Source organism: the organism of the source record quoted next, unplaced genomic scaffold (genome assembly GCF_019419815.1).
Source record: "Pyrus x bretschneideri cultivar Hongxiangsu unplaced genomic scaffold, Pyrus_bretschneideri_v1 Contig15, whole genome shotgun sequence".
NCBI classification, from domain to species: Eukaryota; Viridiplantae; Streptophyta; class Magnoliopsida; order Rosales; family Rosaceae; genus Pyrus; species Pyrus x bretschneideri.
In genome coordinates, this window is record NW_025999446.1 from 435,389 (window position 1) to 448,541 (window position 13,153).

Genomic DNA, 13,153 nt, shown 5'->3' on the forward strand with positions numbered 1-13,153 from the left:
GGGATTTGCATCTACTTTCAATCAACGGCAAGGAGAGAGGTGGTCCGCAGGCTCTCGCATAAAAACATCTGGAGAGGATCTGGTGATAGTAAAGAAATTGAAATCCACAAGTCTCAGCTATGATCAACTAGAGTTCAGAGGCTTTAATCTCTGATGCAGATCTGAATCTTAATTCCAGAGAGATCAGAGGCTCTGGCGGTGGGCCGGTGGCGATTTAGGGTGGGGGTGGTTAGCTTTCATGGTTGAGTGAGATCGGGGGTTAACGCTGATGGCGGGTTTGGGTGGGTGGGACTTTGGTGAGTAGTTTGGCTTCGACGGGAACGGCGACAAACGCCGTCATTGATTTTCTGCTTTTGCAGAAAGGAGAGGGACGAGAGAGTTGGAGAGAGAGAGGTTGAGAGGCAGCGTAAGAGGGAGAGTGAAAAGAGAGAAATGAAAAAAATAATAATTAATTAATTTTTTATTTCAGTTGGTTATGGAGTGAGCTCAGCCACTCTTACATATCATTTAACAACTAATTTGACAAAAAATTTAACATATCTAATATTGCAATAAATTCATAAGTTAAAAAATGACATTTTAATGTTTAAAGTATGAGCAATGACATTACAATTAAAGTATATTTCACATTTATTCACCAAGAGTTAATTCTTGAGTTTTGCAAAGCCCACTTCAAATAAATTTACACAAAGCTTCTTGTTCTTTATTCAAACAAAAGAGCAAACACCACCAAGCTCCTTATTCTATTTCTATTTACACATATCATACAACAAGTATCATCTTTAGCACAAGACTTAATTCTCCAGTTTCGAACCTGTACAAATTTAATTAGGGTGAGCATAAAAGCTTAGTAGGGACATTACACCTTAATATATATATATATATATAACCATGAGGATATTATTTTCATGTAGTTAAAACACATTAGAAAAATGATATGTATGAATACATAAAACTCCTTTCTTCAAACCCATAACATTAACCTAAACACTATATATGAAAATCAAAGAGGAAACTAAACATTTTATAATATGAAATTATGGGGTTTTGGCTGAAAGAGATTGACTATTGATTAACCAACCTCCTCGTACAGTCGTACTCCCATTAAAATTATTGGAAAGATGAATCAAATAAAAGGAATGAGAAGTCTAACCAAATAAGAGATTACTTCAACTCCTAGCATTCTTTCTCCTTCACTAGCCTTCTACAACTGAAACTATAAAGCTCTCCGTCTGACATTTTTATTATCATTAATTCTCAGGAGAACTGACTCCCTATTTATACAGGTTTTTGCTTCTTTTTAACTGGCTAAAAATTCAAACTAATCCTAACAATCATGAGGCCTAACTCTAGACTCTTCACCACTTGTTTCCTAGACCTCCACCTCCTGCTTCCATAGGCTCCACAAATTCTCCTGGAACTAACACTCAAGTGAACACCTCATGCTTGCTAGCAGTAATAGGAGGAATTCATCTGACTCTCACATGGTAACTAGATTGAGATGAAAAATCCTAGCCAATGAAAATAACACACCTCCTGATTTTAAATTCTTAGGTAGTGGTAAGAGAGAAAGAGGTATGAAAATCACAAGCTCAATTGTACAGTCAAAAGGAAATAAAAACAAATTTACCTTACGAATTACTTGTTGGCTACTCCAATTTGACTCTAGATAAGCATGGAATTATAGAACCAAAGACAAAATTTATCTCTTGCTTCTGAAATCGAAGAGAAAAAGCGATGGCTTTTCCCCCTCTTTAAGAATCAGGACAATTTGAGAAAGAGGAGTTTGTGAACTCCTTTTTGGAGTAATCGTGCAGGAGGAAATAAACAAATTAAAATATAATAAAAATTAAAATAAAATCAATAAATTAATAAACAACTAACTATTATATTTGTATTTTTTTGTCAAATAATTATATATATATATCTAAACCACATATTAATAAAACATTGTTTATCAACCAAAAACTAATAAAATTACTACTATACCCTTTAATACAAAACTAAAAGAAGATAATAGAAAAGAAAACAATGTGGGCATTAAAGTAATTTTGTACAAACAAGTTTTTACTTTTTTTTTTCTTCTAAACCTCACAACTATGTCACTTTATCAATACGCTTTCAACTCATTCTATCTTATTCTCTCTCTCCCCTAACTGTCAACCCCTATTTTTTAGGATGCATGTCAACCTGTTAAAAACAAATAACTCCGCTCATAACTAACCATATAAATTTTTGCGAGTTAAATCATATAGTTGCACCACTAACTAATTAATAAAAATCAATCGCATATGAACAAGTTTTAAAGACTCGACGCATCAAGCGTCAAGCACCGCCTAGCAAAGACAATTTGACCAAACAAACACCTAGTACCTCCATCACTTAATTACAAGGTCGGAATAATCCCAGTTAACATTTGTCAACAAATTAAACAAGAAAACGATAATCCTGCCCCATATGTGAGAGTCTTTGACTACACTGCTACAAAACTACCCATTACTAGCATAAATAAAAACGACAAGAAAAAGTTCTTACTGTCGGATATTAGGTAAAATCCGACAGGAAATGGTTGCAGTGGCGGAAAAGTGAAGCGACATGATTGCTTGTGTCAGAAAAAGACTGAATCCGCCAGAATTTCATGTGTCGAATACACACAACATTAATAGTCTCGTTAGAAGGTCTGACAACTTTTTTAATTGATAGGGCACCATTCTGAAATCGTGCTCAATGCTAGTGTTTAAAAAAAATGAAAAAAAAATGCACATGAATTACGAATCAGAAACCATTCTAACCATGAAGCAAACTTAAATTTAAATTGACAAATTTATTCTTCATCCATAAAAAAAATATTTTAAATTTACTTGAATGTTTATACCAGGCCAAACAAAATCTGAAAAATAAAGTAAAAGAAACAACAAACATTTGTTGACAACTTCATCTTCCTCAAAAGACTTGTTGCTCACAAACAACTTCATCTTTCTCCACTCCCTGTAAAAAATACATGAATCCAGTTGGTGCAATGTTTAGCTCAATATTCATCACATTTATTCAGGGCAGCATGCATACAAAAAAAAATAATAATAAAAACATGAGTATAATGGAGACTATCTAATCTATGGATGATGCTCATTCTGGGTTGAGCATTTATACTTGTATTTCTGAGATATGTGGACATCGTGGTTGCCGCTGCTCATTTTTCTTGCGGATCTAAAATCTGACATTGCTACTATTCCTTGTGTTCGCCATCATCTCCGATTGTCGTCTACAACACAAGTTCACGGACATGCAAATGCATTAGGCTCAGATTTCACTATTGCATTTGTGATGGAATTAAGAAATTAATGAGGGGACGAGATCTATGCCTTTTACCTTTGTGCGTCGGCAAACCAAGACGCCTGAAATAAGTGAGCTGGGCTCGGGTCTGCAAAGAAATGAAGGCAGATCTGTGTTCAAGTTTGTAGGTTTCAGAATATGGAGCTGCAATGGGAAACCATAGACAACTGATAGATGATTTCAGCTTGGACGGATTGATATGACAGAAAAGAAGGGAAGCTTTGGTTTTGATTGCAGGCGGGTAAGGTTTTTCTGAAATCAAAAGGAATGGAAGAAATTGCAGGAGAAAAATGGCGAAAGATAGGGTAAACGGCACATAAGGATCCTGACATTGGTGCCATCTGAGGACACCATTTTCATTGGTGTAAAGAGTGGGCACTGACATTGGTGGCAAACCTCAATTGCCACCATGCAGCCACCAAATTGAAGTACATGTCCTATGTAGAAGTCTCTATTGTAACAATAGCTACCCTTAATACATTGGTGTCAGCTAGAAACAATGCCACCAATATCATTGGTGCCATCTGAAAATAGTGCCACCATAAATCATTGGTGTCAAAGTTGCAAATTATGTTTTAAAAAAAAGGATGCCACGTATGGTACGGGCATCCAAATTAGAATTTCATGTTTCTTTTTCTTTTCCTTTTTTTTTTTTTTTGGGTGAGAAAACAAATTGTAATACCATTGATATATGAATACAACTACATATTTGCATACTAATCTCTTATACAATTTTGTACAAATGTTGGTATGATGATCATTAACAAATAGACTGAAATTTTAGAATCAATGAAGGGCTAAATGACAAAAACTTCCCTTACTGAAATCACAATTATGTTACAAGATTAAGCTACTTCAGACTTACATTTGCTCCTTACACAAAAAAAATCTACATTGAACGATAAAGGAGGTCCCTCATAACCTCCAGATTAGTGAATTTAGTGTGGGTCCCAGAATTAAGCTGGAATTTCCAGAACGTGGTTTTAAAAACTTAATTAAAAAATGAAAATGGTATTGTTTTCTTATTGTTAATTTGGAGGGTGCGATCGTCTGTGTCGGCAATGCATTTAGAATGTAAATTATAAACCCTAACAATTTGGAGAACATAAATTAACACAAAAATGCATTGTGTAGTTCTTTTGGGAAATTGAGGATGTGTTATGGATTTGTCTCGTTCATTGCTTATGAGTTGTCTATTATGATGATAAATTTTTATGCAAGGCATCTGGATCACGCATAATGTCTGATTGCTCTCACAAAACATAATTTCATGTATATTAGTATCTCAACCGACCTAGTTAATCTTTCTTAGTGTTTGAATTGTTCTGATCAATTAGTCGTACCAACGTTTTTTCTCTTGTACGACATTCTAATTCTACACTAAAGAATTTTTCGCTCATCTAAAATTTACTCCATTACATCACAAGCAAAGAGAGTAATGTTTACCATGTTATGTAGGTTGTTGTTTTCAAATATCACATCCGTACCAAGGGCTTAATTTATGTTTTGTTTGGCTAAAAATGTTGGCGAGCTAATAAACTGTAGAAAACTGGCGTGACTAATCAGCTTTGCTTTTGGAATATTTATCTTACTTTGAATTCTTATATATAACTATTTTTCTATTTATATCCTAGCTACTTTTTTAGATAGTTGAATGACTTTTTTTTTCTTTTTTTAATTAAAGAGACCAGTTCGTGGCTTGGCCACAACAGTTTATCATTCTAAAACATTGTTTGACTTTTTGCGTTTGAATAAATCACTACCATTTTTTAAAAAGATTATACCGTAATTTTTGAAATACTCGATGGGTTAGTCAAATTTTTGTAGTCCATGATTGGAATTATGATAAAGAAATAAAGAGGAGTGGAGTTCCAACCATTTGGCAGCCTGTTTATTTAGTCTGTACTAATACATTTTGCAGCACAAGTGTCCTGAACTGACAAGACGACAACAATCAAGCTTAATCTTTTGGTAATCACATTATTTTCCTAATCACATCTGGCAGCCTGTTTATTTAGTCTGTACTTACATTTGCTCCTTACACAAAGAAAAAACAATGTGTGTATAAATCATTTTCCTAATCACCAAGTAAATATGTATATATGTCATATAAAGTTAAAATCACATGATAATATTTTGGTTTCCTAACATTATGAGTGCGCTTGTGTCACAAGTTAATATCCTCTAATGTGTCGATTCTTTCATGTATTGACCTAAAGTCGTCTCCTAAGACCATTTCCAACCGAACGAGGGTCAGAGGGCTCATTTTAGCCATCTGGGCCTTCCAACATATTAATATGTTAATGAACAGTACAGGGCCATATTTGCCTTCATCTCCAACCGAGGGCCATAGGGTTCGTTTTAGCCCTGTCACAACGAACCGTCTCCAACCGAGGGCCAAACATAATTTATTATTTAAATTTAATGTTAATTATTTAATGTAATTTAATGTTGTTTAATGTTGTTTCATGTTACTTAATTTAATATAATGTTGTATAATGGCTTAGGAACTTATAGGAAAAAAATAGAAATTAAAAAAAATTTGTAATAAAAAAAAAAGCCTACCATTCCTGTCGAATATAACTGACAGGAATAAGTACAATGTTGTCGGTTATATCCGACAGGAATACTCAAAATTCTGGCCCAACCCGAGACTGGCTGGCTGGCTCATTTGGGCCAGATGATTAGCCCTTTGGCCCTTTTTTGTCCAATGAGGCCCATGAGCCCTTTGGCCTAACCTTCGGCTGGAGAAAGTTTTCGAGCTATTTTCAGCCCTTTGCCCTTCTAGACCCTTCGGTTAGAGATGGTCTAAGCCTCCTATAAAATCTACTTGATGAACGAGGTTGAAGACTCGACGCATCAAATTAATTGAACCGTCAAACACGTCTAGCAAAGAAAAATTGACAAATTAAATACCCATTTCTTTCACTCAATAAATCTCATTAATGATCATTGTTGAGAGTGAATTCAACGTTGAAAAAATAATTGACCTTATTTATGCTTATAAGTAATTGGATTATTCTCTATATTGCCAATTAGCTAGTTTTATGGTGGAACCTTAACTTTCTCCATGGTGTCAAAGCAAGTTGTCCAGCGTGTGAAGCCCAACGGCCACGCGTTTCACGTCATCCGATTTGTATTGTCCACGTGCTAGACTTGAAAATTCGCTATATGTGAAGAAGCGTGTTGAGAGTAAATCTCACATCGAGGAAATGAGGGACCTTGAGTCTACTGTGCTGGTGGGTATTGATTAATTAGAAATGAAATCCCACTTGACCATAGGCAATGAGGGATTTGGATCTCATCTGGATTCAAATTGTGAAGACTCTAGGAATCCTCACATTCTAGCCGTTTATCGTACATCGTGCGGCTATAATTTTTTTTGAATTTTTTTATTTAAAATTAAACATAAATAGTATTTAACGAAAATTGATCACACAATGTACAATGAATAGCCATGATGTGAGGATTCCTAGAATCCTCACAAAGAAAATAGTCCTTCCCCATATGACAGACCTTGTGCTGGTGGGTATTGATTAATTATATAATTGAAATCCCACTTGACCAAAGGCAATGAGTAAGAAAATAATAATAATCCTGCCCAATATGATAGACCTTGACTAATGAGAAATGTTTGGCGATGACGAGAGTTTATCCTTAAATTACTTCTTGGTCTATTTACAGAGACTGATTCGTGCTTCACTATTCATATTATAAATCAATATGTAAAAATTATCTTTGCAAAAAAATCAAGGTTCTAAAAAACGCTAAGCGTTAGTCGGGCGGCAAGCTAGCGCTTAGCGCCTAGGCGGCTAGGCAGGATCTAGGCGGGCGCCTAGATGGTCTAAGCAAATTTAGGTAAATTTCTTGTATATTTTGTAAATAAGCGTATATTGATACATAAAAAATTATACTTATATGAAATTCATAGATAAGATAATAAAAGAATGATATGCAAAAAAGTATCTAACAAGTTCAAAATTTAAAAACACATTAAGCATATATACCATATAACTTAAGACATTTTGAATGATTAGTAAGTTAAATTAATTAAATTCAGAGAGATAAAATATAATTCAAGACATTTTAAATAATAAATAGATAAACGGTTTGTAACGTTGGTGTGAGTCAACCAAGTGTTTTTAGTATTTAATTTAGATTCCTTAATTTACTAGGATTTCTTAATTGTCTCTTGTAATACAAATTATGTTTAGCATTGTATATGCATATTGTTTCTGATAGAGAAGAATACAACAACAAATTAAACTCTAAAATTAGTCCCATTATGCTTTTACCTAAGTTGTCTATGTGTTTTTATACAATTTGACGATGAAACAATATTTATTAATTTGCTTTTTTTTAAAATGATTTATATAGAATAATTTATAATATTAATGGTTCCTATCATAAGCGCAAGTTCTGCTAACTGAGCACCGACTATTCTGCGAAGGAACTCCTGCTCAGACGGCCGAGTTAATTCCTTGACTAATTCGTTGACTAACATGCAGACCGCGACCGACAAGGCTTTCCTTCCCCTTTAAAACCCATCTTGCAGTTCCAAATCCAAAAACAGAAAACAAAGCCAAGAGATATGGATTTCCACGTCCATCTATTGCCACAATTTGCCATATTTTATATTCTTCTGATATGCTTATTTGTGAGCATAGAGTCGGTAATTCCAAGCATTTCCACAGACAAAGAGGCCTTGATCTCATTCAAATCAACGACCAATCTCCCTCCATCTTTTTGGGACCAAAGCTCGTCCCCCTGCACAAACTGGACTGGAGTTGTATGCAACAAACATGGCAAGAGAGTCGTCGCTCTTGACCTCTCAGGCTTGGGACTCACAGGCTCCATAAGCCCTCACATTGGTAACCTCTCCTTCCTCCATTCCCTCCAACTCCACAACAACAAATTAACCGGAACAATTCCCACTCAAATTTTCAACCTTTTTCGCTTGAGATCACTCAACGTAAGCTCCAACATTATACAAGGTTCACTTCCATCAAACATAACCCAACTGATGGCACTCCAAATCCTCGACTTCTCCTCAAACAACATCACAGGAATCCTCCCTCAAAACCTCAGCCAGTTGAAAAATCTCCGAGTCTTGAATTTGGCCGGAAACAATTTTTTTGGTGCGATCCCACCATCGATTAGCAACCTTTCATCCACCCTCACAAATTTGAATCTAGGCACAAACAGTTTCAGTGGTACTATACCTAGTGAATTAGGCCACCTCCATAAGCTCAAAGAACTCGACCTCGCCGTTAACCACCTCACCGGGACTATTGCCCCCAAGGACGAATCCACATAGGGACCAGGGAGGTCCCAGGACCCGTCGGCAATCCTAAATCGTTGCTATAAATTTTCCGAGGACCCCTCGTACTCAATCATGAGGTCTGTGTAGGTTGCAATGGCTGTCTTCTTCTTGGAGAAGATGACCGCGCACGGGGAAGAAAGAAATAGGGACCCTTCCTGCCTCTCTCCTCCTTGCTTTTGCCATGGTCTCATTCATCGGTGCCACCCACTTCTCCTCCAACCTTTCTGTGTCGTCTGGTGAGGGCAGTACATAAGCCCAAACTTTCCCAAATTATTTCAACCATCTTAGTAATTTTTCTTATGGGTGAAGTTTCCTTCATAAGGTTAGTAAGATGGATATGATCTGTCATGGGTTGGCGAAATTTGGTGGTGGAGCTACCATGGCTTCGGGAGAATGGGGAGGGAGGCGGTTAGTCGAGGTATGGCAGCTTTGTTCTTAGTGAGAGAGAAGGTGGATGTTTGGAAACTAGTAAAAGAGAAAAATGGTGTGTTTGGTTAGAAAGATAGTGGGAGTTTGGGAAGAGTTTTATTTGACCGGTGTTTTAATTTGCTATCCACACACCCCTTTTTACTTCATACACACCTTCTTAATTTGCGGCCGTCGGATCGACTGAATTAAAAAAAGATCAAATGACAGAAATAAATAAAGGGTGTGTGAGACGCAAAAAGGGGTGTGTGAATAGCACACCCCTTTAAATTTAGTGGTTCATATTAGATAATCAATAACTTAGGTACTCCCTAGTAACTTATGAAACCTCGTAATGGACGCTTGAATTATGATTTTATAATTTGTAATATTGTTTTGCATATGATTTTTAAATGAAATGTATTATATTTAAATTTTCAATGTTATTTTTGTCTATAAATTTTTTGACCTTTATAATTGGGACCCTTCGAGTTTAAAATCCTGGATCCGCCACTGATTGCCCCATCCATATACAACATCTCCTCTCTAGTTTTGTTCACTGTAGCTTCAAACCAACTGTGGGGTGAGATTCCTGGCAATATTGGTGACACACTTCCAAATCTTTTGTCCTTCAGAAATTGTTTCAATAAATTCACTGGAAAAATTCCTACTTCTCTACACAACATCTCTGGAATTCAATCAATTCGCATGTCTAACAACTTTCATGAAGGAACAGTTCCACCAGGCCTAGGGAATCTTCCATTCCTTGAAATGTACAACATTGGTTTCAATCGGATTGTTAGCTATGGAAAAGACGGTCTAAATTTCATTACTTCTTTGACAAACAGCACCCGTCTACAGTACCTTGCGGTCGATGATGATCAATTGGAGGGTTTGATTCCGGAGTCCATAGGCAACCTTTCCAAAGTTCTCCAAAGATTGTACATGGGAGGGAATCGAATTTATGGTAACATACCGTCCTCAATTGGTCACCTTAGTAGTTTGACATTGCTAAATGTGAGCTATAATTCAATTTCTGGTGAAATCCCACCTGAAATAAGCCAACTGGAAGAATTGCAAATGCTTGATTTAGCAGGAAGCAAAATGTCTGGCCATATTCCAAACTCACTAGGTAATCTCAGAAAATTGAACCAGATTGATTTATCTGGAAATTACTTTGTTGGTAGCATACCCCCTTCTTTTTCCAACTTTCATGAATTGCTTTCCATGGATTTATCTAACAATTTGCTGAATGGAAGCATTTCCGGAGAAATTCTAAACCTTCCTAGTTTGAGCACCATTCTCAATCTGTCTAACAACTTTCTGAGTGGACCTTTGCCTGAAAAATTAGGAGTTCTAACAAGTGTTGTCACTATAGACCTCTCCAGCAACCAGTTTTCGGGGTTGATTCCCAGCTCAATCGAACAGTGTAAAAGCTTAGATGGATTGTTCATTGCCAAAAACAAACTTTCTGGTCCCCTTCCAAATGCTCTTGGAGAAATTAGAGGTCTTGAGATTTTAGACCTCTCCTCGAACCAGCTCTCGGGCTCTATTCCTGATACACTCCAAGACCTACACATCCTTCGATACTTGAACCTCTCATTTAATCACTTAGAAGGAGTGATTCCTAATGGTGGAGTTTTCAGAAATGTCTCTAGTGTCCATCTTGAAGGCAACCCTAAGCTATGCATGCATTTCCCATGTGTGAATCGCAGGAGAAAGGTACTTGTCCGAGTTCGTATCACTACTATTGTCTTGGCAACACTGGCTGCAGTATGTATTACGGTTGGTCTTTTGCTGCATATTAGAAAAAAAAGAGGCTCAGGCGGCAAAGCAACAACTATAGAAACTAATTCTGGTTTGCTACTAAAAGGGCAACATCAAATGGTCACTTATGAAGAGCTACGTGGGGCAACCGGGAATTTCAACACCGAAAATTTGATTGGAAGTGGAAGCTTTGGGACTGTATACAAAGGTTTTTTGAGAGAAGGAACTGAGGTTGCAGTGAAGGTACTTGATGTGAAAATGAGAGCATCTTGTAAGAGTTTTTTGGCAGAGTGTGAAGTGTTGAGGAGCGTGAGGCATCGGAATCTTGTTAAACTGATCACCTCATGCTCGAGCTTGGACTTTAAAAACATGGAGTTTCTTGCTTTGATTTACGAGTATTTGAGTAATGGGAGCTTGGAAGATTGGATCAGTGGCAAGAGAAAAAATGCAGATGGAGATGGGTTGAACATTTTGGAGAGACTAAATGTGGCCATTGATGTGGCGTGTGGATTGGATTATCTGCATCACGATTGCGAAGTTCCAGTTGTGCATTGTGATTTAAAGCCGAGCAACATTCTTCTGGATGGAGATATGAATGCAAAGATTGGAGATTTCGGGCTGGCAAAGCTGCTGTTGGAGAGAACAGAGATTGCCCAACAGTCACTTAGCTCCACAAATGTCCTAAAGGGCTCTATAGGATACATACCCCCAGGTTGGTAATTATATAGTTCTGACCTATTTCTCAATTGAAAGAATATTTAGTTATTTTTCAGTAGGCCATGACACCTATTGTGTTAATAATCGGTCCATTTTTCGTGATAAGTACTGTAGATTAACACTTGGTACCAGTTAATCACAGCAGTTGAAGCAAATATGTGTGTTTTTTAATATACTGACTTGGAGATTGAACACTACACTGTAGAGTATGGTATCCACCAGAAACCCTCGACAGCGGGAGATGCATACAGTTTCGGAGTAATGTTGTTGCAGCTCTTCACCGGGAAAAGCCCCATCCATGAAAGTTTCACAGGAGATCAAAACATCATCAGATGGGTGCAGTCAGCCTTCCCTCACGACGTGATCAAAGTGCTAGACTCTGAGCTGCTAAACGACCTCATCATCCCAGAAGTAGAACATAACTGCATCATCCCAATCATTGAGGTTGGCCTCTCTTGCACTTGTGCTTCTCCCGACGGACGCATTAGCTTGAGGGACGCCCTTCACAAATTGGAAACTGCCAGAAAGACCCTTTCTAACCGTTGAGAGTGCCAAGCATAAATTTTAACGACTGCCGGTTTATGTACTGCTTATTGTGTGTTTATAATTTCTGCTTCTACCGACTATCGTTTCAGATAAGCTTTATTATGTTTTTTTTGTATGTGTGGTTGATTTTGATTCCTTTGCCGTGTTACTTGCTATGTTTTTAACCTTAACGAGATTTGGCGTTATGTCCTCCTCATTTGTATTTCTCTTTTTATTTTAATTAGATTATGGGTTCAACCCTCTGTTCACCCAAAAAATGTCATCATCATAACAACAGTCCCCGATTCCCATCTAGGCAATTAGTTACGTTGCACTTTGATACCATTTTTAATAACCAAAAATCATATAAAAATGTTAGTGATCCCATAATCAACACCAATTAATCGTCACATTCCGATCCTAAGATGCATCTAAAATCAAACGCAATGATCTTGAAAGATAATTGTTATTGGCACTCCAAAAATCTCATTGTACACTACAAACTTTCTATATTTGGAAAGAATAAAAAAAACACTTGTGAGAAGTATAGAATGAGATTTTTAAAGTGTCAATAAAACTTCCCTCTTGAAATATTACAACATACCGAAACAAGAAGTAGATGTATCACAATTTACACTAGAGTAAGTCATTCATCAATTATACATTAAAATTTCAACAAGTTAACAACAAAAAACTCTTGTTCCACAAAAATTATTCAAACTAAACAATAATGCATGGTACAAGAACCCAACTCTCAAAGCACAGTGTCCATAATTTCTCAGATTAAAAGTATCAATGGAATTGAGCATTAAACTCCACTACCACCAATGGGAGCTTATCTTAAAACAACAAGAATTTAAGACAACACACGCACTTGGTTATATGAAACGGGTACTTTTCCTTCTGGGTACTCAAAAGTAACAAGTCTGGTAATTAGACATTTCAAGAAACTAGAAACGGTCAAATCACTGCACACCAAATTTGACCAAGCATCCTACGTATAAGTTTCTGCATTGAACACATGCAAGCTCTAATCTTTTTTCCATCCGAGTTCAGAAGGAAACCCCAGAAAAAAGCCATGAA

At 36.6% G+C, this 13,153-nt stretch overlaps 1 protein-coding gene across 1 annotated transcript; it reads left to right on the forward strand.

Annotated features, from left to right (window-relative positions):
• The first annotated feature begins 7,638 nt into the window (after positions 1-7,638).
• Positions 7,639-12,236, forward strand: LOC103945349 (probable LRR receptor-like serine/threonine-protein kinase At3g47570). The gene is made up of 3 exons (XM_048580588.1): positions 7,639-8,636; positions 9,591-11,540; positions 11,751-12,236. The coding sequence occupies exons 1-3, from the start codon at positions 7,925-7,927 to the stop codon at positions 12,089-12,091; spliced, it is 3,003 nt and encodes a 1,000-aa protein (XP_048436545.1). The 5' UTR covers positions 7,639-7,924; the 3' UTR covers positions 12,092-12,236.
• Positions 12,237-13,153: the final 917 nt, after the last annotated feature.

Bases quoted from the DNA above. Each gene is read 5' to 3' on its own strand.
- LOC103945349 (XM_048580588.1), top strand. From the start codon at position 7,925: ATGGATTTCCACGTCCATCTATTGCCACAATTTGCCATATTTTATATT. The intron at 8,637-9,590 runs ACGAATCCACAT...TTGCCCCATCCA, and splicing joins CGGGACTATTGCCCCCAAGG to TATACAACATCTCCTCTCTA. The intron at 11,541-11,750 runs GTTGGTAATTAT...ACTACACTGTAG, and splicing joins TATAGGATACATACCCCCAG to AGTATGGTATCCACCAGAAA.